The 27859-nt window shown below is 38.3% G+C and overlaps 2 protein-coding genes across 2 annotated transcripts; one reads left to right on the plus strand and one right to left on the minus strand.

Moving 5' to 3' along the window:
- Positions 1-18573: 18573 nt before the first annotated feature.
- Positions 18574-19122, plus strand: LOC140184045 (uncharacterized). The gene has a single exon (XM_072234327.1). The coding sequence runs from the start codon at positions 18574-18576 to the stop codon at positions 19120-19122; it is 549 nt and encodes a 182-aa protein (XP_072090428.1).
- A 3128-nt stretch (positions 19123-22250) lies between these two features.
- LOC140184046 (uncharacterized) lies at positions 22251-27724 on the minus strand. The gene is made up of 4 exons (XM_072234328.1): positions 27682-27724; positions 25287-26078; positions 25131-25212; positions 22251-22487 (listed from the first exon to the last, which is right to left on the minus strand). Exons 1-4 carry the CDS (start codon positions 27722-27724, stop codon positions 22289-22291), a joined length of 1116 nt encoding a protein of 371 aa, XP_072090429.1. The 3' UTR covers positions 22251-22288.
- Positions 27725-27859: the final 135 nt, after the last annotated feature.

Consider the following 27859-nt stretch of genomic DNA (forward strand, 5'->3'; position numbering starts at 1 on the left):
CATAATAAAAGAGGAAAGCCAAAGGCAATCCTAGAACTTCCTCCAGATAATATCAAAGCTTATAAACAAGCTAAACCATATGTGGTGACTGACTAAAGATTCTTCAGTCTAACTAATACTTCCCTTTCCAATTCCTTCAAACCTTCCAACCACCAGCAAGAGTATAATGTAGCAAACACAATTATATCAAACAAGAAATATACAAATAGGAACAATTAAGGCATTTAGACAATTAGCAAATAATATGCAGTCAATTAGGCAATCTCAAATAATTCATATAGTATGCATATGATGAATGCCTGTCCCTAATGGCTGATGATATCATCTATCGGTTATAGGCCAACCCGACAAGTCCTGGTAGCTAACCATTGGACTGTCCCTCTGTCGCGCATCCCCAACTCGAGTTATACTCATCATAAACTTGATCATAATCATGATCTATATCCATCACCTTCATTGGTGAATATTTACGGGGGCGAGCTCATCCGGGGCTTTCACAGTGGCCGGCCACCCTTACGACATAGGGTCAAAAGAGCTTCGAGTCTCAACCTGGAGCACGTGGTGGCTAGCCACTGCTTCCTTCCAGGGAAACTCTCATCTCCAACAGTGGAAGTGCAATATTCACAATTCATTCAACAGCATATATGCATTTATACTTAGCCATAATCATGGCTCCGCCGTAACACGACAATAATCTAGCCATCCGACTCACGGTTAAATCCATAACCAACCAATTCATTAACAAGTACGAGCCTTCAGCCCATGGCATAACAAGCACTTCCACCACCATTCTCTGCATCTCACGTAATCATCTTTGATCCTCATTGATCATTCATTTTTCCCTTGCTTTACTCGCAAGTTACCACATTCACTAGCCCTTTTTCTCATAGCTAGACATATCATAATGATTTAAGACATAAGTGGTGAGATCGGAGGCTTAGAAGTATGAGATTTGGCTTTTAAAACTCAAAAATCAACTTTGGGATGAAAACAGAGCCACGCGTACGCGCACTCCACGCGTACGCGTGGATGGCCACAAAATTCATCGACGCGTATGCGTCATGCACGCTAACACGTGGATTGAAAAATAGCCAAGCGACGCGCACGCGTCAGCCACACGTACGCGTGGGTGCTCTCGTGCCCCAGGCACAAACCTGGCACAGTTCTGGCACAACTCTTTGGAAAATGGCTGGGCATTGGGTGCAGCACATCGGCGCGCCCGCGCACACCATGCGCATGCCTGGATGGCATTTTCTGGAAGAACGGTGCGTACATGCCAAGTGCGCCTACGCGCGAGGGGTCATTCTGCTAAAAATTTTCTAAGTTAAAAGTTGCAGAATTCACATATTCAAACCCCAATCTTCCAACGGACATAATTTTCTCATTTTAAATCGTTTTTCACCCGTTTGTCGAACGGAATGGACATCCCAGATCCAATTTCATTTCTAAACAGATTTGGCACGAAACGGAGATCCATAGTCCAAGTTATGTCCCGTCAAAGTATGCCCAAAAATCATGTTTTTCATACAAAATCACAAAGTGCCATTTGCAAAATAAGCCATTTTCAACTCTTTTCAAAATCAATCAAAACATGCCAATTTCATCCCTTTTCTTTGAAATCAATCAAAATATATCAAATTCAACATCAAGCCTCCTCAACTCACACATTGACACTTTACCACAAATTACCAAAATCACTATCCCATCATTTTAACCCACTTCACCCAAGTGGCTCAAACTCAAACACATTGACATATCATATACTCTTCCTCATGCCAATTTTCAACAACACCAATTCCAATAAATCATCATTGTACACAATCAATATCATACTCACCATCAACATGGTTCCACCCACAATTCAACCATAATCAATAATTAAGCATATATCAAAATATGCATATTTCTCATACATCATACCATTAAGGCATCAATAATCATCATCACATATATGACCACATCATATATTTCAACTATTCAACAACATCAACAATTCAATGCCTATCTTAGGGCCTCTAGCCTAAGTATTTCCTACCACATTACATATTAGATACGAGAAACCGAGACCATACCTTAGCCGATTTTCCAAGCTCAACCGGAGCACTTCCAAACCACTTTTCCTCAAGCTCTCAAGGCCTCAACACCTCCAAGAACAGATTTTTCACCACCAAATCCCTTTTTTAAGCTTTTCAAAATCACCAATCAAGCTCCAATATTTACACATACACAACCTAAGCCACAATCATCATACCCATACACAACATCTCAATACCCAAACATCATAGAACAACAAATTACACTAGGGTTGAGAATCTTATCACACCCAAGGTCCAAGGAGATAAGATTAACCTTCTCTTTCAAGAGAGTTGGGTCCTATAACATCAAAGAGCCCAAAATCTCAACATTTTTGCTCATGAAACTCGAAAACAAGGCTGGAAATTCGAAGAGAAAAACGTGGCTTACCTCAAGATTGATTTTATGGGTTTTGTAGAGCTCTCTACGGTGAATGCGTGGCCGCAAACGGTGCGGCAATCGGAGCTCTAGATCAAAAGTTATGGTGGTTTGAAGATCAACCAAGCTCCACCATTTCAGCGTGTGTGTGTGTGTTTAATGAGGAGAGAGAATGCTGAAAATTAGGATTTTGGTTTAGTTATGTTGGGCCAAGGGCCCACTTTGGGTCCGGTTGGCCTGGTTTGGCATGTTCGATCCAATCTTGGTCCGAATTCTATGAAATTGGTACCAAAATTCTCATCTCAATCTCCTCTATCACTTTTAGCCATAAAAATCACATTTTGGGCTTCCTAGAACAAATTCTCATTTATGGGTTAATTAGTCATTAATTAACCGGATTTTACATTTTACCCACCTAATTGGGAATTTTGCCCACAAAATTCAAATGCAATTACCTGAGAATAAATGCAGATAATCCGTTCGCATCTCCGACTCAAGTTCCCAAGTGTGTTTCTCAACACAACCTCGACTCCATGCTACTTTGACTAATGAAACCTCCTTTCTACGCAACCGTTTGATACTAGTATCATCAATTCTGACCGGAGCCACTGGAAGCGTCAAATCTTCTCTTAACTGAACCGATTCAGGTTCCAACACATGGCTAGTATCAGGATTGTACTTCCGAAGCTGCGACACGTGAAACACGTCGTGCAGGTTTGAAAGATGAGGTGGTAGAGCCATCCGATACGCCACCGGTCCAACCCTCTCCAAGATTTGAAATGGACCAATGTATCGAGGATTCAACTTCTTTACTTTAATCGCCCTACCTACTCCCGTAGTCGGAGTAACCTTGAGGAAAACATGGTCTCCTTCCTCAAATTCTAAGGGCTTTCGCCTCTGATCGGCGTAACTCTTTTGACGACTCTGCGCCGTAAGCATCCTATCTCGGATTTTCTTAACTTGTTCAGTGGTCTTAGCTATCATCTCCGGCCCCAACAACCCTTTCTCCCCAGCTTCATACCAACATAGTGGAGATTGACATTTCTTCCCATACAAGGCCTCATACGGAGCCATTCCGATGCTCGCATGATAACTATTATTGTATGCAAACTCCACTAATGGCATATACCGATCCCAACTCGTCGGTTGGTCCAAAACACAAGCTCTCAACATATCCTCTAGTATTTGGATCGTCCTCTCGGATTGACCATCTGTTTGAGGATGGTAAGCCGTGCTCAAGCTTAATCAGGTTCCAAAAGCTTTCTAAATGCACCTCAAAACCTTGAAGTGAAACGAGGATCTCTATCAGAGATTATAGTAGCAGGTACACCATGAAGTCTCACAATCTCCTTTATGTACAACCGCGCTAGCTCCTCAAGGGTGTAGGTCATACAAATGGGCAAAAAGTGAGCTGACTTCGTCAGTCGGTCCACAATCACCCAAATAGCATCAAAACCAGCCCTAGTCCTTGGCAATCCTGACACGAAGTCCATTGCAATACTTTCCCACTCCCATTGTGGAATCTCTAAAGGTTGCAACATCCCGGAAGGTCTTTGATGTTCAATCTTTACCTTTTGACAAGTTAAGCACTTTGAAACATATTCCACTACATCATTCTTCATATCCGGCCACCAAAACATCGCCTTTAAATCATGCTACATCTTAGTACTTCCCGGGTGAATGGAGAATCCGCTTTTGTGTGCCTGCTTTAAGATATCCTGCCTCAAAGTGCCAACATCTGGCACAATGATCCTACCTTTAAATCTCCATAACCCATCTTTTTCTTCCGACACTCTCCACTGTTTCCCTTGCTCAATAGCCGGTAACACCTTCCATAAGGCTTCATCATTTTGATGAGCCTTTAGGAGTTCGGACTTAAAATCACTTGAGATTTCTAATCGGCTCAAACACAAAGTTCCGGATACTTCTCGAGCACCAATTTTCAGACTCTCGAATCCCTTGAGTAACTTCTCCTCTTGAAGCATCATCCAAGCCGCATATAATGACTTCCGACTTAACGCATCTGCCACTACATTCGCCTTTCCCGGATGGTAATGCAACTCAAAGTCGTAGTCCTTCAATAATTCCATCCACCTCCTCTGCCTCATATTAAGCTCTTTCTGATCAAAAAGATATTTCAAACTTTTGTGATCGAAGAAAACTTGGAACTTAACCCCATAGAGATAATGCCTCCCACCTTCAAGGCAAACACAATTGCAGCGAGTTCCAAATCGTGCGTAGGGTAACTAACTTCATGAGGTCTCAACTGTCGTGAGGCATATGCCACCACATTATGATGCTGCATCAGCACGCACCCTAGACCCTTTAATGAGGCATCACAGTACACCTTAAAAGGCTCGTTCGGTGCAGGTAACACTAACACAGGTCCAGTGGTCAACTTTTTCTTCAATGCCTGAAAGCTCTCCTCGCACTCAGGGGTCCAAACAAACGGAGTGTCTTTGCGGGTTAACTTTGTCATTGGCAAGGCTATTTGTGAAAAGCCCTTGATAAACCTTCGGTAATAGCCAGCTAAGCCCAGAAAACTCCTTATCTCCGTTACGGTGGTTGGTTGCTTCCAATCCATCACAGCCTCCACCTTAGTTGGATCTACGGCTATTCCCTTCTTACTCACCATGTGGCCCAAAAACTTCACATCACTCTTCCAAAACTCACACTTAGACAGTTTTGCATAGAGTTTCTTCTCCTTTAGAATCTGCAACACGGTCTTCAAGTGTTCCGCATGCTCTTCTTTAGTCTTGGAGTAAATCAGTATGTCATCAATGAAGACAACAACAAATTCATCCAGAAACGGACGGAACACTCTATTCATGTAATCCATAAACACGGCAGGAGCATTCGTCAATCCAAAAGACATCACAGTGTACTCGTAATGACCATAACGAGTCCTGAAAGCGGTCTTAGGGATATCCTCACCCCTCACCCTATCTGGTGATAACCGGATCGCAAATCGATCTTGGAGAAAACTCTAGCTCCTTATAATTGATCCAGGAGATCATCAATTCTCGGCAATGGGTACTTATTCTTTATTGTAACCTTGTTCAGCTGCCTGTAATCCACACAGAGCAGCATACTCCCATCCTTCTTCTTTACCAGTAGCATTGGCGCACCCCATGGAGAGACACTTGATCGTATAAAATTCTTACCCAACAAATCCTCTAACTGAGACTTTAGCTCGTCCATCTCTAACGGTGACATCCTATAAGGAGCACTTGAGATTGGTCCAGCCCCATGCACTAATTCAATAGCAAACTCAACCTCTCGGTTAGGTGGAAACTCATCAATATCATCGGGAAACACTTCCGAAAACTCACACACTACCGGAATCTGTTCCAGCCTTTGATCATCACCCGAAACACCCGCGGTTAACAACAGGATACCCTGACATTCGGTTCCGGAATAGTTCACCATCATCGAATTCAAGTAATAATTATTCATCACGACCGGCCCTTCTGTATCTTCCGGCATAAAGTACACTGACTTTGTAGAACAATCAAGCAGGATGGTTCTTAGATAACCAGTCCAATCCCAAGATAAGATCAAGACCGATCATCGGTAAGCAGATTAAATTATGGACAAAATCACGCTGCTTGAACCAAAGCGAAACTTTCGGGCATCCTAGCCTAGTTACCATGGCTTCATGGGTAGCATTATACACTTTTAGGTCATAACCTAAGGTTACGATCTTCAATCCTAACTCATGGGCTTTCTTAAATGCAATGAATGAATGTGATGCTCCCGAATCAAATAAAGCATTTAAAGTTTGACCAGCCATTTCACAGTTACCTCGAATGAGTGTCTCGGATCCCTCGGCACCTATAGCTGAGGTGGTGAACACCTGACCAGTCTGTTCTACTTTCCCAGCACCTTGTTTCTGCTTCTCTGGACAGCTTGCGGCTTTATGCCCCACTTTTCCACAATTGTAGCACAAGCCCCATCCGGCCTTGCATGGTGCTCCCAGATGGTGACTCCCACATCTAGTACAAGCTTGATCATTCTGAGGCTGCTTCCCAAACTTCTTTCCTTGGGAGTTGTTGTTGTTGTGCCTCCTAAAAGAACCTCTCCTCTTAAAAGGCGGACCTCTAGGTGCAAAGCGCTTCCCTCGGTTCTGTGGGAATGATCCTTTGTGACTCCCTTTCTCAACGATTGCCCTTTTTACACACTCTTCAGCAACCCTACACTTGTTCATCAATTCGGAGAAAGTTCTGATCTCCATTGGTCCCACTGAGCTGAAGATATCGCTCCGGAGTCCTCTTTCATACTTAACACACTTCCATTCCTCATATTCCACCGGAGTCTCTTGACACATACGAGAGAACTTGAACAGCTCTTCAAACTTGTTAGTATACTCAGATACGGACATAGTACCCTGCTTCAGCTGTAATAATTCAAGCTCCTTGGCCGTCTTAGCAGAAGTCGGAAAGTACTTCTTATAGAACTCCTCTTGGAAGACATTCCAGGTGATATAGTCATCACCCTGCTGCAGAAGACGTTGGATACCTTGCCACCAATGCGACGCTTCACCGGTGAGCATATAGGTAGCAAACTCGACACGCTGTCCTTCAGGTACCACTTGTGCTTGCAGTGCTCGCTCTATAGCCTGAAATCATGTATCGGCCTTAGTCAGGCTAGTAGTTCCCTTGAACTTAGGTGGATTAACCTTTAAAAAGTTTGCCAGTGTCATCGGGGCCTGAACTCCACCTCAATCATTACCATGGTTGTTCATATGTTGACCAAGAGCCTCAGCAGTGGCTTGCATAGCAGCAGCCATATTCTCCAACGCAGTCATAAAGTTCACCGGATCATTAGGGTTATTCTCTGGCGCACGAGCATTAGTACGACCTCTACCGTGTCCACGAGGCCCCATCTGGTTCCCATACACACCAAACAATCGATATTAAGTTGATCAGTCTCAATATCGGAAGTCTAGTACTTCAAGGTCCCAAATGCATGCTCATGAATGTTTATGCCAATTATATCAAGCAGATATACTAATAGCACATAACACACATACAGAGAATGCACAGAAGCATAGTCAGTCCGTCCCTCAGGCTCTATAGGAACGAACTGCTCTGATACCATAATATAACACCCTACCATACAGAGTCTTATGCTTAAGTCATAATTCAGAGATGGCAAGGTATTACGACCTCTAAAATAAAAATTTAGTACGTATAGTAGTATGAATGATTGATTATAACTAGGAGCCTTTATAGAAAAAAGGGTAAACAAAAATCGCAACTCGAAAGCACAACACATCGATCGATAACGTAACGAACAAGGATAACAAACGCGAGATTATATATATACAAAAGAGTGTCAAAAACAGGAATATCAAGACTCAAAATCCGGCTGCGAAGATAACCGGTCCGAGCATAGCAATATATACATATGATAAAATAAGGAAAACCCCAAAGGAAACCCAAAGGGACACAAATACATAAAACCTATTCTCCAAAATCTCCTATAAGAGGAGCCATCACAGTTTGTATTATTTAATGGAGATAAAGGTATCTAAGCAAAACATATAGACTAAAACAGAGTCCCGAGAACAAAGGATCTTCACAAATCTAGAAGTCTCCAACATGCCTCAGTGGGAAACCTCACGTCCTACATCTGAAAATCACAAAATCCACATAGGTGAGAACCAGAGGTCCCCAGCATGGTAACAGCTTCCACATATATAATACATAATAATAGAGGAAAGCCAAAGGCAATCCTAGAACTTCCTCTAGATAATATCAAAGCTTATAAACAAGCTAAACCATATATGGCAACTGACTAAAGATTCTTCAGTCTAACTAATACTTCCCTTTCCAATTTCTTCAAACCTCCCAACCACCAGCAGGAGTATAATGTAGCAAACACAATTATATCAAACAAGAAATATACAAATAGGAACAATTAAGGCATTTAGACAATTAGCAAATAATATGCAGTCAATTAGGTAATCTCAAACAATTCATATAGTATGCATATGATGAATGCCTGTCCTTAGTGGCTGATGATATCATCTGTCGGTTATAGAGCCAACCCGATAAGTCCTGGTAGCTAACCATTGGACTGTCCCTCTGTCGCGCATCCCCAACTCGAGTTATACTCATCATAAACTTGATCATAATCATGATCTATATCCATCACCTTCACTGGTGAATATTTACGGGGGCGAGCAAATCTGGGGCTTTCACAGTGCCCGGCCACCCTTACGACATAGGGTCAAAAGAGCTTCGAGTCTCAACCTGGAGTACGTCCAAACCACTTTTCCTCAAGCTCTCAAGGCCTCAAAACCTCCAAGAACAGATTTTTCACCACCAAATCCCTTTTTCAAGCTTTTCAAAATCACCAATCAAGCTCCAATATTCACACATACACAACCTAAGCCACAATCATCATACCCATACACAACATCTCAATACCCAAACATCATAGAACAACAAATTACACTAGGGTTGAGAATCTAACCACACCCAAGGTCCAAGGAGATAAGATTAACCTTCTCCTTCAAGAGAGTTGGGTCCTATAATATCAAAGAGCCTAAAATCTCAACATTTTTGCTCATGAAACTCGAAAATAAGGCTGGAAATTCGAAGAGAAAAACGTGGCTTACCTCAAGATTGATTTTATGGGTTTTGTAGAGCTCTCTACGGTGAATGCGTGGCCGCAAACGGTGCGGCAATCGGAGCTCTAGATCAAAAGTTATGGTGGTTTGAAGATCAACCAAGGGAGAGAACTTGAGAGAGTGTTCTTCCCTTCCTCTCCACCATTTCAGCGTGTGTGTGTGTTTAATGAGGAGAGAGAATGCTGAAAACTAGGATTTTGGTTTAGTTATGTTGGGCCAAGGGCCCATTTTGGGTCCGGTTGGCCCGGTTTGGCCCGTTCGGTCCAATCTTGGTCCGAATTCTATAAAATTGGTACCAAAATTCTCGTCTCAATCTCCTCTATCACTTTTAGCCATAAAAATCATATTTTGGGCTTCCTAGAACAAATTCTCATTTATGAGTTAATTAGCCGTTAATTAACCGGGTTTTACAATCATCAAGACGGTTCAACTACTCAACCTATGCAACTTGAAAGAGGGGTCTTTTTAACCTATGAGACTTTTCTAAACAATACCTTTGATAATATTTGAATTTATATTTTTGACATTTACTGATTGATATTTACGTGGAGATTATATCAGATAAACATACAAATGAGATACATGTTGGCCAAAATATTTTCAATTTAGAGTGTATTCAAATTTATTGCATTATAAATTACTTCGTGTTTCATTTACCATCGACAGACCATTTTTGGTAGTGCGTGATGTCAGATCATCCACAACAGTGAATACCATGGGAGCTCATTTATCACAGGTTGGTAAAAGTGTGTGCGATGAAAATTATCGACTCATTACCACATCTATGGAAGTGCATAGAAATCATGTTTATGATTGATTAATTGATTACGAATGTAACATGTATTATTTTTGTATTTGTTCAGCGACCATGTGGCTATAACAATGTACTAACACCATCCGTTATTGACTATAGGTGTTAATGGCTATGATGATTCTAATTTGGATAAAGATATCGATAATAATGCACTCAATGATAATGATAAATTACTGGTATGCATATTAATAATCACTTCTATTAATTTGTTAGTCATTTATTCGACATTATACCATGAAATTTGTAAATTTACCAAAGTAGCTAGTCCATGTATGTATTCATTCAACAAAATTATTTTTCTACTCAGGTGTTCTTGGCGCTGTTTCAATGCAAAATAAGTTTTGGTTAAAATTCATACTACTTGATAAGTTAACAATTATAATTAATATGACAATATACTACAATAAATATGTTTAAATTTATACTTACAGCTTTTGACATTGAAGATCCTGATTTAGAGTGTTCATCTTGTAAAGCACGAATGTGGTCGGATGAACAGTTGGCCAAAACGAATAAGTACAGACAACCGAAGTTTGTTTTATGTTGTATGGAGAAAAAAGTGGAGCTTCCACAATTACGACATCCACCACCAGAATTGGCACAACTCCATAGTGGTAAAGATATTATAAGTCAACACTTTTTGAAGAACATTAGGTCATTTAATGCAATGTTCAACTTCACGTCTATGGCTAGAAAAGTAGATCATCAGATTAATAGGGGAACAACACTCCCTGTTTTCAAGTTGGGTGGTGAGAATTACCATTTAATTGGAAGTTTATTGCCACCGAAAAATTGTAAGCAAAGATTTGCATAGTTGTATATATATAATACAGAAAATGAGATCAATAATAGACTATCAACTATAAGGTATTATTCTTTATATACAGTACATCATCCCATTCTATGTTTGATAAATTTTCAATATCTCATTATGATATATGCTTTTTGAAACAAGAACATGAATGAAATCAATTCGGATGATACTAAAATAGTCACACAAATAAAGCAAATGATGGACTCTCACAACATTTGGCACGGACATTTAGGTACGCAAGAGACAGGTATGGTAATGGAAGAATACCATATTTAAAGTTGAAGTTAGGCAAAATTGAGCTGGCAGGAAATACGATTTGCCAACTTCTTCTGAGGTTACTGCACTAATTGTGGGTGATGTTGAACAACTGGCACAAGATACATACATAGTTATTGAGACAAAGACGAAAAGACTACAAAGGATAGATGTCCTACATCCACAATATTTGGCTCTTTAGTATCCTTTACTTTTTTCATATGGAGAAGATGATTTTAGGAAAGGGATTCCTCTCTCACGTAAGGTGCCAGGTAGAAGAAATCCTGAAGACGATGACATATCCATGCGACGGTTCTTTGCTTACAAAATTCAACATCGAATTCATGAGTCTCCTATTCTTTTGAAGTCGAGAATACTTTTCTAACAATATTTGGTTGATGTATACACCATGGTAGAGTTTGATAGGTTAAATTGGCACAGGTTCAACCAAAAGAAGTTACGGGTTGATAAATATAAAAGGCTCCAATAAAGTCTTATAAATGGTCAAGTGGATTTTGCACAGACAGGAAAGAGAATTGTTCTTCCAAGCACTTTACTGGTGGGCCGAGATATACGATTAACAATTGCAAGGGTGCTTTTGGTATATGCAAATATGCTGGCTATCCTAGCTATTTTATAACCATTAGGTGTAATCCTAAGTGGGAGGAAATCACATGAAAAGTTGATAAAATAGATTTAAAGGCTCAAGATAAACCACATATACTATGCAGGGCATTCAAAATTAAGTTGGATCACCTCATCCAAGACTTGAAGGAATGTGAGATATTTGGAAGCATTGTAGAATGTAAGTTTGCATGTGTTTATATAAATCATCAAATGCTTGCTTTTTTATCTACTGTGTGTGTCTTTTTGGAGACTAACTAGGTGATTCAATATGCAGATGTATGCACAGTTGAGTTCAAAAAAAAGGGGACTTTTCCATGCACACATATTGTTATTCATGCGTCCAGACTTTAGGCTGTAATCACCTGATGAAAAGGATTGCTTTATCTCAGCTGAGATTTCTTATTCTAAAAGTAATAAGGATCTATACGAGGCAGTGCAAACATATATGGTTTATGGGTCATATGGTCTGTACAATGTCAATTCTCCTTGCATGACACATGGCCATTGTACCAAAATGTTTCCCAAAGAATTTAGACAAAGAACAATTATTGATGAAGTTGGGTTTCCAAAGTATAGAAAGCGAGATGATGTGCGAACAATGCAAAAGAAGGAGGTCCACTTGGATAATTCTTACACTGTTCCCTACAATGGTAAATTGTTGTTAAGGTACGCATGTCATTTAAATGTGGAGTACACATGCTAAACGAGCACAATCAAGTATTTGGTCAAGTATATGCAAAAGGAAAATGATCGCATAACTGCAACCATTTATGAACCAGAATCTAACCAAAGCATACAAGTTGTGAATTAGATTCGGAGCTATTATGATTGTAGGTATATATCAGCATGTGAGGTTGCTTGAAGGTTATTTGGTTATGAAATCCAAATCAAAGAGCTTACTGTCTGTAACACCCTCACTATCAGAAGTCATGTTTCCGGCTGCGCTATTCTAATAGCAAGAAGTATTACGACTACTTTACATATATAAATATTAAAATAGGAGCATGTGACTCGACACTGTATCGCTAATTTCTTTGAAAACCAAGAAATAAATACTTTATCTTAAGAAAAATATAAGCAGGCATAGATTCATATACAAGACTCCTTACATAATATCTCATAATATACTATACAAATAAAACATACAACTCATATCTAATGAGCGGATAATTTATACGCTTTTTGGCATTATTTTTAGTATGTTTTTAGTATGTTTTAATTAGTTTTTATTATATTTTTGTGTGTTTTTCTGTAATTTCAGGTATTTTCTGGCTGAAATTAAGGGTCCTGAGCAAAAATCTGATTCAGAGACTGAAAAGGACTGCAGATGCTGTTGGATTCTGACCTCCCTGCACTCGAAGTGGATTTTCTGGAGCTACAGAAGCCCAATTGGCGCGCTCTCAATGGCGTTGGAAAGTAGACATCCTGGGCTTTCCAGCAATATATAATAATCCATACTTTGCCCGAGATTTGATGGCTCAAACCGGCGTTGCAAATCAGCTTCAGAATTCCCAGCGTTTAACGCTGGAACTGGCATAAAAATTGGAGTTAAACGCCCAAACTGGCATAAAAGCTGGCGTTTAACTCCAGAAAAAGTCTCTACACATGAAAGCTTCAATGCTCAGCCCAAGCACACACTAAGTGGACCCAGAAGTGGATTTTTACGTCATTTACTCATTTCTGTATACCCTAGGATACTAGTTCACTATTAATAGGATCTTTTGACATTGTATCTGTACCTCATGACACTTTACACGTTTTTCATTGTATCTTCTACAGCATGAGTCTCTAAACCCCATGGTTGGGGGTGAGGAGCTCTGCTGTGTCTTGATGGATTAATGCAATTACTACTGTTTTTCATTCAATCATGCTTGCTTCCATTCTAAGATATCACTTGTTCTTAAACCTGATGAATGTGATGATCCGTGACACTCATCAACTTTCTCAACTATGAACGTGTGCCTGACAACCACCTCCGTTCTACCTTAGATTGAGTAGATATCTCTTGGATTCCTTAATCAGAATCTTCGTGGTATAAGCTAGAATTGATGGCGGCATTCAAGAGAATCCGGAAGGTCTAAACCTTGTCTGTGGTATTCTGAGTAGGATTCAAGGATTGAATGACTGTGACGAGCTTCAAACTCCTGAAGGCTGGGCGTTAGTGACAGACGCAAAAGAATCACTGGATTCTATTCCAACCTGATTGAGAACCGACAGATGATTAGCCGTGCTGTGACAGAGCGCGTTGAACATTTTCACTGAGAGGATGGGAGGTAGCCATTGACAACGGTGAAACCCTACATACAGCTTGCCATGGAAGGAGCCTTGCGTGCTTGAAGAAGAAGACAGTAGGAAAGCAGAGATTCAGAAGATAGAGCATCTCCAAAACCTCAACCTGTTCTCCATTACTGCAAAACAAGTATTTATTTCATGTTCTTTTACTTTTTACAATCAACCCTGATAATTATTGATATCCTGACTAAGAGTTACAAGATAACCATAGCTTGCTTCAAGCCGACAATCTCCGTGGGATCGACCCTTACTCAGGTAAGGTATTACTTGGACGACCCAGTGCACTTGCTGGTTAGTTGTGCGGAATTGCAAAAGTGTGATTGCAATTTCGTGGACCAATATCCCTCTTACAAACTTGTAATAACAAAGACGAGGGAAGAAAATAATCTAAATAACACATCAGCATACAAACCAAACGCAGTATAACTCTTCTTAAGGCCTCTTCATCTGGTTCCTGAAAAGGTAAAGCTGTAGAGGAGTGAAAACCTAACCACACGGTCTCACCACGGAGTTTCAAAGTTGTCATAAGAAGATATCTAATACGAAAACTATTTTCAAACTTAGTGATTATCATTGTCTTATGAATCTTAAAAAAAACAATAGGTAATTGTTCAAAACTTTTCCGAAGAACTAATGTTTAATCTTTCAGAAATCCGAAACCTTTCCCTTTTTATAAGAAAATCTCAAATCAGAAATCAACCACGCAATCAAACAACACATTCATTAATTCAGCACCAAAGTTCATTCTCAAATGTAGCACGCCAGGACAAACACAGGCAAGACAGACAAGGAAAGCACAAGTAGGTAGTAGTTACAGCAAATAGTTCAAGTAGCAGTTAAGAACAGTTTAGAAATTAGGCAAATCAAAACAAGTTCAAACCCAAGCAGAGCATACAAATGCATATAATGCATGCCTGTCCTATGGCTGATGAGGCTCATCTGTCGGTTATCCAGCCAACCCGACAAGTCTTAATTGTCCTTAGACTGTCCTCCGACGTGCATCCCCAAGAGTCTATGCATAACTTTTTCTCAAATAATCAATATTACTCAATGGGGGTAACATTTCCGGGAATTTATATAGTGCCCGGTCATACTTACGTCGCAGGGTCAACAGAGTATCGAGTTTTCAACCTGGCACATGTGGTGGCAAGCCACGGCACTTAATCCAGGGAACCTCGTATCTCAGATAATTCAAATTCATAAGCCATATGAATAATTCAAAGATCATGTCTCAACATTCTCAATCCATATCTCAACATTCTCAACATCATAATCATTCATCAATCCAAATCTCATTTCTGAATTCATTCAAAGACCATACTTCAAAGAAAATCCTCATGATCCTTCTTTCCATTCCGTTCATTATAAATCTCAAAACATATAATGTTTAAAAAACAAATCTTTTTAAATAATTAATTCAAATGAAACTTCCAATTTTATAAAATTTTGGCAGCATCTCCTCTAAAACTCGGACTCTGCCACCCTTTTTGGGTCCCAACAAAACCATTTCTCAAACTCCTTTCAACTCAGTTTCAAAATCAGAACACTTTCAATATCTCAAACCATTTTCAATTTAAATTCATTTTTCTACAAATCAAGCTCATTTCCAACATTATAACCCTTTCCAGATTCCAATTCATTTCCAACAAAGTCAACTAACATTTCTCAAACACTTTTCATCATTTTCAAACCCAAGTCATTCACAAATCCCAAATCGTTTTCCGAAGTCAAACTAATTCTAACATCAAATCATTTTCCAATTCTCAAATTATACTTAATAAACATTCGAATCATAATTTCAAATTAATCTTTCATCCACTATCCCAATATCAACTCAATATTTAGAACTAGCCACAGATAAGTAAGCAATCACATTCATTCAAGGCAGTTCAGTTCAACTCATAAGACCCCATAATCACTAAAAATATTTACTTGTCTAAATATCAATTTATAACAACTCTTAAGAATAAAAATGAGTTTTAATAAAAATGCATATACCTCGCGAAACCACTAACCAAACGCATTGGAGAATTCCTTTTTCCTAATTCCAAAATCAAACGGTATTGACTCTGACTATTTCCCGCAGCCGTATAGCCCAAAAAGCACCATTCACAACAAAACTCAACCATGAGACATTAAAGTCGCGTAAAACTCAGAAACATATAATTGAATACTAACATAAGGGTTTCGAGACAGAAACACTTGCTGTACTAAGAAAATGAAACAACGGCAGTGGCATTAGCTACACTAAAAACTGTCCGCAACAACACCATCAAACACGACTCTATAGTTACAATGGTTTAACCCTGAAACGTGAATACCCAAAACCCTCAACAAGCATATAACAACAATAATAATAAGGATTTTAGTTAGGAATTCACTACAGTTATGGAAAAACAAAAAGATGAAGCGGCATCACCCATAACTCTAGTAGCAGCAACAGCAACTTTGGGAGGAAATTTAATAGAAGGTGAAGCAAATGCAAGGGTAAAATAGAACAGATCATCAAAGGAGCAATAATCAGAATATTGGTTGTAGAACAAAACCAATCTTACCAAAAAAAATACAGGAAGGGAGCAGCATTAATTAGGACAATAGCGACGTCAATTCCAATGATACTCCAGTAACAACGACATTAGTAATCCTCACAGCAGTAATCAAGGTTGCAACAAAATTAAGAGTTCAAATTCAATGGGATTGGAAATGGAAATAAATTCAATGGAATTGAAAATAGAGATAGCTTACAATAAAATAATGAAGCAGCAACAACAGGGTTTTCGAGCAGCCCCAGTGGCCGCTTTCAGTGACGACGACAGCAATTAGAACAATGGTGGCAACAGCAAGAGTTCTGGCGGTGGCGGCATTCTCCGGCGGTAAAGGTGTGGCCGGAGGCTTCAGAGGCGGTGGATCTGACAAGGATGGCGACGGCGACGAGGCTCGGGCTAGGCGGGCTGGCGGCGACGGGTCAGACACGCGTCTCCTCTCCTCGCGGTTTGGCGGCGGTGATGGCTTGGTGATGACGAAAGCTACTTCCTCCTTGCGCTCAGCCATCTCAACGGCAACTAAGCAAGGCGCGGCGACAGCGGCGGTCTTCACGCCTGCAACCGTGACGACGATGGTGACACTCCTCTCTCTCCTTAGCTCTCCTTCGGCGATGCGACGGCGGCGACCGTGGGCTCCTCGCCGATGCCGTTCCTCCCCCAGTATCTCTTCTTCTCCCTGTCCGCTTCTCTTTCTCTCTTCTTCACCCCCTTTCCTTTCCTTTCTTGTTTCCCCATTCCTTACTTTCCCTTTCTGAAAGGTGTATATGTGTTTAGATTAGGTTAGGTTTAGGAATTGTATAATTAGGGTAAAATTAGGTGTAGATAGAATTAGGATTAGGTTAGATATTTTTATTAAAATTTTAGGTATAGTAATGTAATTTTATAAAATAAATAAAAAGTAGGATAATAATAAGAATTAAATTAAATATAAAGTATCTATCTTTAAAAATATCTTCTAATTAATAATCTTTAAATAATTTTCGGTTAAATAGTAATTTAGTGAAAATTAGAGATAAGTAAATTAATCCTTCTCTGTTTATAAAATAAGGTTAAAATCTATATATTAAAATTAAGGCATATGAATAGCTCATTATTTTTCAATTATAAAAATTCTAAATAATAAATAAGAGTTTACTCATTTTTTATATAAAAATATCTAAAATGTAGTATTAAATAAATATAATACATCATAATAATTTATTAATAACTTTTAAAAATTTAGGGATCTTACACTGTCATTCCTCTACCATTCCATGTACCTGGTGAACAATTTGTTATTTATCAGGATCTAGAACGTGTAGAGGACGTTGTTGACAAGGCAGAGAGCCAAAATACCATGTTTTTTGCTTGGATGGATGCTAACAAGGAATATACATAATGACCACCCTGACATATTCTGAGTTTCCTATAAAGTCTGTGTGGCAAAGAGATGGGAAAATATGGACACCAAGAAAAAGGGGATTCTCTATTGGTAGATTGACACATGTTCCTACAACAAGTGGAGAAGACTATTACCTTCGCCTTCTACTGAATATTCAGATGGATTACGCTAACTTTGAAGACATAAAGACGGTGAATTGTGTAACTAATGATACATTTTAGGATGCCTGCTTTACTCCTTGGTTGTTGCAAGATGATAGAGAGTTTATAGATGCCTTAAATGAAGTATAAATTTGGGCATCTGCATCACATGTGAAGAGGCTATTTGCAATTTTATTGGTATCAAATAGTCTTTCAAGACCTGACATTGTCTGGGAGAATTGTTGGCTGCAACTTTCAGATGATATTCTACATCGACATCAAAGGCATTTGAACATGAATGGTATAAATGTTACTATCTTATTTATATATTTCATAACTTCAAATAATATCTTATGGATAGATATAGTTTGTTGACCTAGCTTTTTTCTAAATTGTGATAGATTTAGTTATGTTTGATGAGGATATCATGAATTTTACATTGTCAGACATAGAAGATATCATACATTCTTATGGAAAGAGCTTGCAAGAATATCCTCCAATGTCAATCCCTTCTGGTAGTAACTATTCAATGCAGGATGCATGACTAATAATAGAGGAACTCAGGTATTACAGACGTCAATTAGAGACCTTAACATCATTGATTTTGTGCATGGTGACTATGGAACAGAAGAAAGCGTATGACAGGGTTATGAGGGTTGTGAATGGATCCGAGGAAGGATTTTTTTTCCGTTATGGTCATGGTGGTTGCAGTAAAATATTCATTTACAATTTAATGTCAGCAAAAGTTAGATCAAGGGGTAAAATAGTGCTTACTGTGGCTTCCAGTGGAATAGCACCGCTTCTCCTAATAAATGGTAGGATTGCACACTCTAGATTCAAGATACTTATAACTGTAGATGAATATTCTACGTATAATATCCGACAAGGCTCACTCCTTGCCAAATTGTTGATAAAGATAGATTTAATAATCTGGGATGAGGCACCTATGCTTAGCAGGTATTGTTATGAGGCACTGGATATATGTTTGAGAGATATTATAACGCATGCATCAATTGCTAATTGTGAGCGTCCATTCAGAGGAAATGTAGTTGTACTCGGTGGAGACTTTAGACAAATATTGCCTATAATTACACGAGGATCTCGACAGGATATAGTGCATGCAACCATAAATTCTTCGTATCTTTGGGAGTTTGCTGAAGTCATGTGACTGTCAAGGAACATGAGGCTAACTATGAGATGTGAAAAAACCAACAGAAAATCAAGGAATTTAGTGATTGATTGTTAAAAGTTGGTGATGACCTATGATGAGCGGATAATTTATATGCTTTTTGGCATTGTTTTTAGGTAGTTTTTAGTAGGATCTAGCTACTTTAGGGATGTTTTTATTAGTTTTATGTTAAATTCACATTTCTGGACTTTACTATGAGTTTATGTATTTTTCTGTGATTTCAGGTATTTTTTGGCTGAAATTGAGGGACTTGAGCAAAAGTCTGATAGAGGGCTGACAAAGGACAGCTGATGCTGTTGGATTCTGACCTCCCTGCACTTGAAATGGCTTTTCTGGAGCTACAGAACTCCAAATGGCGTGCTCTCAACGGCGTTGAAAAGTAGACATCCAGGGCTTTCCAACAATATATAATAGTCCATACTTTATTTGAGCTTAGACGACGCAAACTGGCATTTAACGCCAGTTCCATGTTGCATTCTGGAGTAAAACGCCAGAAACACGTCACGAACCAGAGTTAAACGCCAAAACACGTTACAACTTGGCGTTTAACTCCAAGAGAAGCCTTTGCACGTGTAAAGCTCAAGTTTAGCCCAAGCACACACTAAAGTGGGCCCCGAAAGTGGATTTCTGCATTTAAACTTATTTCTGTAAACCCTAGTAACTAGTCTCGTATAAATAGAACATTTTACTATTGTATTAGACGTCTTTTGATTAATCTTTAGTGAGTGTATGCAATTTTAGACCTTCAAAGGGGGCTGGTCATTTGGCCATGCCTGGACCACCACTTATGTATTTTCAACGGTGGAGTTTCTATACACCATAGATTAAGGGTGTGGAGCTCTGCTGTACCTCGAGTTTTAATGCAATTACTACTATTTTCTATTCAATTCATGCTTATTCTTATTCTAAGATATTCGCTGACCTTCAACCTAATGGATGAGATGATCCGTGACACTCATAATCATCCATCCTTATGAACGCGTACTTGACAACCACTTCCGTTCTACCTTAGACCGAGCGCATATCTCTTGGATTCCTTAATCAGAATCTTCGTGGTATAAGCTAGAATTATTGGCGGCCATTCTTGAGAATCCGAAAAGTCTAAACCTTGTCTGTGGTATTCCGAGTAGGATTCAGGGATTGAATGACTGTGACAAGCTTCAAACTTGCGATTGTTGGGCGTGGTGACAGACGCAAAAGAATCAATGGATTCTATTCCGACATGATCGAGAACCGACAGATGATTAGCCGTGCTGTGACAAGAGCATTTGGACCATTTTCACTGAGAGGATGGGATGTAGCCATTGACAACGGTGATGCCCTACATACAGCTTGCCATGGAAAGGATTAAGAAGGATTGGATGAAAGCAGTAGGAAAGTAGAGATTCAGAAGGAACACAGCATCTCCATACACTTGTCTAAAATTCCTACCAATGAATTACATAAGTACTTCTATCTTTATTTTATGCTTTATTTATTATTAATTTTGAAAACTCCATAACCATTTATTATCCGCCTAACTGAGATTTACAAGATGACCATAGCTTGCTTCATTCCAACAATCTCCGTGGGATCGACCCTTGCTCACGTAAGGTTTATTACTTAGACGACCTAGTGCACTTGCTGGTTAGTTGTGTGAAGTTGTGAAGAATGTGAGTGAACCATAGTAGTGTGCACCAAGTTTTTGGAGCCATTGCTAAGAATTTTAAAGTTATGAAAAGAGTGAATCACAATTTTGCCTATCAACCTACTAGGAGGTAACCTAGATAGAGAGTTAGAAATTGAGATGCCTATGGATATGATAGTTCCAGATTCTGAATAAGCATTTGATGAGTTAATCGACTTTGTCTTTCCAGGCTTGGTGCATAGCTATCAGTCAAGCATTTACTTTAATGATCAAACATACTAGCACCGACCGTAGACATTGTTGACAAGATAAATGGTCAACTACTATCAATTATTCCTGGTGATGAAAATATGTATCTTAATTCAGACAATCTTTGTGTTGATGAAGGTAATATGGAAAGCCACATGAAATTCTTTGGTCCAAAAGTATTGAATGCTCTTAATTGTTCTAGTCTTCCACCTTATAAGCTCACACTTAAGATTGGTGTTCTAGTAATGCTACTTAGGAATATAGATCATTCAAATGGCTTATGCAATGGTACACGCCTACAGGTTAGGAGATTTGAAAACCACTTAGTTGAATGCGAAATACTAACAGAGACCAGAATAAGAAAAATTACATTAATCCCAAGAATGAATATGGTTCCAAATAATGACAGAATTTCAATAAAGTTTTAGAGAAGATAATTTTCATTGATAGTATCTTTTGGTATGACAATCAACAAGGCTCAAGGACAGACGTTGAAAACTGTGGGTCTATTTTTACCAAGACCGATTTTTACGCATGGATAGTTATATGTGGCACTTTCAAGAGTTAAGAGCAAACAAGGGATAAAGGTTTTAATTCAGAATTATGAAGGGGTCTCTAAGAATTGCACAATTAATGTTATGTATAGATAAGTCTTTGATAAATTGCGATGATCATGTACTGTTTAATCAATTGATATCTCTTTGTTATGAATTGTGTTATTTCATTTTTTTTTTGTAGTTAGATATAAATTATTAGATAAATAACATATAAATTTTATTTGATACAAAAACAAAAAAATACAACATATAGATGTACAACGATCAATATTAGAGACAAAAAAAATATTTATGCACATTTTCTCATAGAAATTAAGACATTATTGATTTATTACATATTATGACTTTTTACTTAATTAATCCAATTGTTTAGTGAACTTCTTTGTTATGTACTATTGTTTATTATTCACATGAATAAAAAGATATAAATTGAGTTTGATTTAAAGTTTAATGTGTTGAAGAGTACTTTGGTTAAAAATACTTCAGATATAAATAAAATATTAAATATTTTCCATGCATTGCACTGGTATATATGTAACACCCTAACTACCAAAGTTCACGCTTCCGGCTGCGCAACTCTGATAGCTCGGACATTACGATGACACTTATACTATTTAATACTAAAATATGAGCATGTTTAAAACTTTAAACCGCAATACCGCTCCCAAGAATACTTTCGTTCGACAACGTACGTCCATAGATACCATATAACTTACAAAAACTCATAAAGGATACATCCATATAGATACATATATTTATAAATAATATCACAAGCAGTATCCAATACAATTCCTATCCCTGTTACAGAATATATCAAGATAAAGGCGAGGGTACAATAAACCATAACTAAAACAATACAGAGCATCACAATAACAATTAAATAAGCTCTTCGTAACTTCTGCGCCCATATCCTGAAAGGGGAAAAATGTAGGGGGTGAGAACATCATCCTCGAAAGGGTTCTCAGTAGAGGATTTTTGGGAATTACTGTAATAGGATACGTGAAGATAAACCGTACCAGTGATTCATAACTGTCTTATGCCTCTTTTCAAAAACAACGGTTTACAATAAAAGTAAAGTCGGAAATCCTTTCTCAAAGAAGAACCGTTCAATTCTCAAAACTCAAAAGCCTTTCAAAAAGGTTTAACCATGCTGAACTAAATTAGCATTTTATACTTTTCCAAAACCAGAAACCCAAAACCGAAACTAATCATCGGTCCATCTTATTTCACCCACGGCCCTAGGCCCAAACAATCCAACCATCAACCAATCACCACAGTCCAACAGAGTCTCAGTAGCAATCACAAATAGGAAGATGCAAGCACAAACAAACAGTTATTGCAAGTAGAACAATTAGCAGTTAATCACATAGGCAAACCAAGTACAGTATGCACACCAAAACAATGTCACATAGATGCATATGATGCATGCCTATCCCTAGTGGCTGATGATATCATCTGTCGATTATATAGCCAACTCGACACGTCCTGGTAGCTAACCATGGACAGAAACACCCATCGCGGAACAATTAGGTTTGAGCTACAACCCATTGCTACTATCCGCTCAACCCAGAGCCAGTGGAATAACCACTACTACGGCTACTACCCAGGCGGGTGTTTAAAAGCTCAACCTGGAGCGAGTGGAATCACCACTACTACCGCTACTACCCAGGCATCACAGTCTCTGACCTGGGGCAAGTGGGACGAACCACAACCCTTGCTACTACCCAGGTATCTCAAGCATATATTCATTCAGTCCCAACCATGGATCAACATCCATCTCAGCCATCCGGCTTAAATTCATAATTCATAGTCAGCCATACGGCCCATAATTCATTCGGCAATTAGCCATAAATCAATATCATACACAGCCATTCTGGCTCACAGTTCAATTCAAAACCAGCCAATATTCATAATCATACACAGCAATTCCGGCCCATAACAAACAACACTTCCACCATTCAACATCATCAAATTTATAAAATCGGCGTTTAAGCCATAAATCACTTTTCTCAAGCCATTTCACTTTGAAATCAAATTTCAACTCTTTTCAGCTTTGGCTTTAAAGATCTCATTTCTCAAATTATCTCAGGCTCATAAGCCAAATTTACTCAAAGTGAGTTCTCTTTTTAAAACAAAGCCACTCTCGGCATTCTCTTTCCAAAACTTCCAAAACCATGGCAAGTTAAGGATTTATTTCAAAGTATTCAAAACCACCCATCCAACAATGGAATTTTATAACAAAAGCTTTTCGGCAGAGTCCCAAGTCTTTAGGGAAGCTCAACTTATATCAATTCCTTCAAATTCATTGAAACTCTTAAAATCATGGATTCTCGGTTCAAGTAAATAAAATTAAATTTATTATGAAACCGACCATACAAAATCACAATTTCCAACCCGGTCCAAAAATCAAATCATTTGAAACGGAATCGGTTCATTTGAATCAAACCACTTTCAGGTTTCTTTTTGGAACCCATTTTTCTAACTCTTTCAAAATGCCTCAAACTTAATTACTCAATCAAAAGTCTAGATTCTTTTAAAATCACTAAAAGCTTCTTTTTATATTGAAATTAATATTAGAGCATCATTCGTTCCTTCAGTGATTCAAACGGTAAAAATAGTTCATTTCTAAATAAGTCGAACTCAAGGCATAAAGTTCACTAAATAAATTAAGCTTGAAAACATAAATATTCTCTTAATAAATCAAATAATACAACTTCTCAACTCCAACCCGTTTTAAATAATTTTTCAAATAAGACTAGGATTTTGTAGAAATTTCGGCAACACCTCTCCTAAAACTTGGACTTTTGCCACCCGGTTTGGGTCCCAACTAAACCGTTTCTCATTCCTTTTCAACAGCTCAAAACCAGAAATCAATTCAAAAGCAAGCTAAATCCAACAGTCACCTCAGTGGCATATCTCAAGGAAACCATTTCAAAATCAACTCAATATCAACCGTTTAACTCATTTCCAAAACTTTAAAGAAACGGCTCAGTAACAAATCATTTGTCAAAAACCAAGTCAATTAAAGTAAACCATGCTGAATTCAAAAGTGCATTCGACTTTTCACATCACCAAAATAAACAACTCAATTCAAAACAATCCTCAATGAATTAAACTCAAATTTCAAAACTTTAAAGAATCAGCTTCAAAACATTACATTTTGCAAAGCCGCACAACAATTCAGCCAAACCAACATCCATAAACATTCGAGTCAATCAAATAATACATAAGGCCGATACAATCACCAAATACACATTTTCTCACATCAGTATCCATATGTAATAATTCCAACATATAAAAATATAGTTTTTGGAAAGCACCCCTACCTCAAAACGCAAATTCCATAATCCAAACGCCTCATAAGTTCTTTCCACCTCAACTCGAAATTAAAGGCAGCTTCAAAGCACAGCCCCACACATTTTCGCAGCAGCATAAACAGCTCTAAATTACAACAAGCAACCTCAGTTACTAAATCCTAAAAACATTAATACCGTAAAGGCTTTAATACACGTACGGGACACTAACGTAGGGCTTTCGAAAACCGATATACTCACCGAATTAAGAAAATGGAACAGCTACGATTTCGAACCGGCCTGGCAACGGCTCTGTCGGCGGCCAGAAGCTCCGGTGGGTCATCTATAAAAAACCGCGCAGCATCAAAACCTTCTCGAAACTCAAAATGACCGGAACCACAAATTTAAAACCCTTACCGGTAGAGTTCTCTGGCGACGGCAGTGAAGTTTTGGGCGGCAGGAGCGACGGCTTGAGCGGCACCCAGGAGCTGGTAGCAGTGGCGATAGCTCCCTGCCTGCTCTTCTGATCGCACTTCCTCTTCCTCAGATCGGACCGGTGGCAAACCCGACAGAGGCCACATTGGCGACGTGAACGGCGGCTGGTTGCGGTGGTTAGACCCCCAGCTCGATCGCAGCTCTCTCTATCTCTCCTGCTCGGTGTGACTGGGCGGCCTCCCTCCTCCTTCAAGTTTGACGGTAAAGGACCCACGGTGGCGCTGTGCTTCCTCCACGATTGCGGCTCGATAGTGGCGCGGGTGGTAAACAACGGCGGCGGCGCTGCGACAAGGAGCACAGCGGCATAAGCACCACGGTGCACCCCCTCTGCTCTTCTTGCACGACCAAATCCTCCCTCTTCACTGACTCGACGGCGTCCATGGTAGAACGGCGATGAGGGTGCGGCAATGGCTTCCTCAGCAGCGCCTCGCGAGCGCTCTCCCTCTCTCTGCCCGATCTCTTCTCCCCCACGTGTGTGGGTGTGTTCGGTGTGTGTGGGTTTATGAAATCTGAGGGTGAGGTTATGAGGGAGAAGAGTGGGTGTTGGCGGTGACTGACGGCGAGGCACGGTAGGTTCGGCGGCGGCGCAGTGGCATTGACAGAGCACGGAGAACTGAGAAATGACGGAGGTGGCTCTACACAGCACGGCGGCGGTGAGTTCCCTCCTCCCTTCCTCGCCGCAGCTCAGTATCCCTTTCCCTTTTGCTTCTGATTCTTGGGTTCATGGAAGGAAGGGAAAAACGGCATGTTCTGCTTGTAGCTGGGTTCTTGGGGGAGGGTTTCAGTGGCGGCTGCTAGGGTTAGAGGGATTAGGGTTTTATTTTCAAAATTTAGGGTTAGGGACATTTTAGTAATTTCACTTAAAAATAGGAATAATATAGTAATTAGAAATGAGTTCTAATCCAACAATAATAGTGTATAAAAATACTATTTGCTCATCAATTTCACATTCTATTTTCAATAAAATGTTCAAATCAAATAATTAGAAATAATATACTTAATTTCTTCATTTTCCAAAATAGCAGTATTAATATTTAAAATATTACTTATCTAATCCAAATCATATAAAATCCTCATTATTTCATAACTATCAACTTTATAATTCAAATATAGAAAACAATCCAATAATTATAAAATTGAATAATGATCATAACTTATCTTAAATTCAATAAATCAAAACTCGCCTTAATTATCTTTAATAAAATAATTTCTGAAATCAAGACTATAAATAACTATATGATTTGAGACTTGATCATAATAAGACTTTTCAAAGGTTTTGGGTCTTACAATATACACTAGTATTATTATACAATGGTGCGAAGAATGCTAACATGGCATATTCTGGTACCACTATCCATACCTCTCTCTTCTCAACTTATTTTAAAAAATTATCTCTTTTATAATTATATGAAAATCAATATTTAATCCACAATTATACTAATTCCTAATCATTAATATTTTCAATCATTTTAATTATCAATCATTATAATATAATTTTTAATAAAAAATAATTAGTCATAAATGTGATATTAACATTAATAACTGTTAATATTCTCAATAATTAATTTTTATAATTAATAATTAATTTCTTCGTGCTATTAAAAGGTATATATAGTGTTTCTTTTGTGGTTTATGAGTTTAGATTTAAGAGTCAAAGCATTTTGTTTAAGCTTTTAATTTGTTATTCATTCTTGACTACTTCATAGAATAAGAATGTATTCTTCATTTTTTATTGAAGTTGATTGTTTTAAGGTACAAGTTATAATTTTTTATGATATTTTTTATGTTGTCATTCTATTATTCTTTTGATAATTTAATGATTGTTCTTACTCAAACTTATTCTTTTTGTTTAATGTTACGACACGAATGTTCTTTGACGTAATTGTTTACAATGCACCACATTTATCAAATACCACATCGAGTTGTATTCATTGATTCGGGTTCTAATTACATGGTTATAAGAGTTTAATAAAGGGACAATGAACTCTATTTTATTTAAGAATGGTTGAATCTACTCATATATTATGACCAACCTAATGGAAAGTGGGTAAAATTAGATTTTTTTTAAAAGGAGTTCGATTTTTTATAAAGCAATGGCTTCCAATCATTTCTTTCATATTTTCTATATCTACCAGAAAAACTTTAAAGTTGAGCATATAATGAGATTGAGTTTTCTCAATTTAGGTTCAGTTTTCAAATAATTGTATTAGGTTTGGAGATGCAATTTTAAAGGTTGGTACTGTATTTAAATTTTTTTCTTTTAAATTTTAAGTAATAAAAAATAATTTTATAATATATTATCATATTTTTAAATTACCATCACCCTTCTCGTGCGTCAACGCAATGCCATTGATGGGCATAAATGTCAATTTAGTTTTTTACTGTGGCTATTCTATACTTTGTCATAGTACATAATTATAAATAGTAGATGATAAAACTTATTTAATATGAAGATGATCCAAATTTGTTCAGGTTTTAAATATTCAAACTGATGA

Source organism: Arachis hypogaea, chromosome 4, assembly GCF_003086295.3.
Source record: "Arachis hypogaea cultivar Tifrunner chromosome 4, arahy.Tifrunner.gnm2.J5K5, whole genome shotgun sequence".
NCBI lineage: Eukaryota > Viridiplantae > Streptophyta > Magnoliopsida > Fabales > Fabaceae > Arachis > Arachis hypogaea.

What these genes read in the sequence shown, in the direction of transcription:
- LOC140184046 (XM_072234328.1), bottom strand. Translation starts at nt 27,724, where the DNA reads ATGCCCATCAATGGCATTGCGTTGACGCACGAGAAGGGTGATG. An exon ending in GTCGCCAGAGAACTCTACCG is followed by an intron (nt 25,213 to 25,286) that starts GTAAGGGTTTTA and finishes GGTTTTTTATAG; the next exon opens with ATGACCCACCGGAGCTTCTG. An exon ending in TGTTCCATTTTCTTAATTCG is followed by an intron (nt 22,488 to 25,130) that starts GTGAGTATATCG and finishes TTCCCCTTTCAG; the next exon opens with GATATGGGCGCAGAAGTTAC.
- LOC140184045 (XM_072234327.1), top strand. Translation starts at nt 18,574, where the DNA reads ATGGAACAGAAGAAAGCGTATGACAGGGTTATGAGGGTTGTGAATGGA.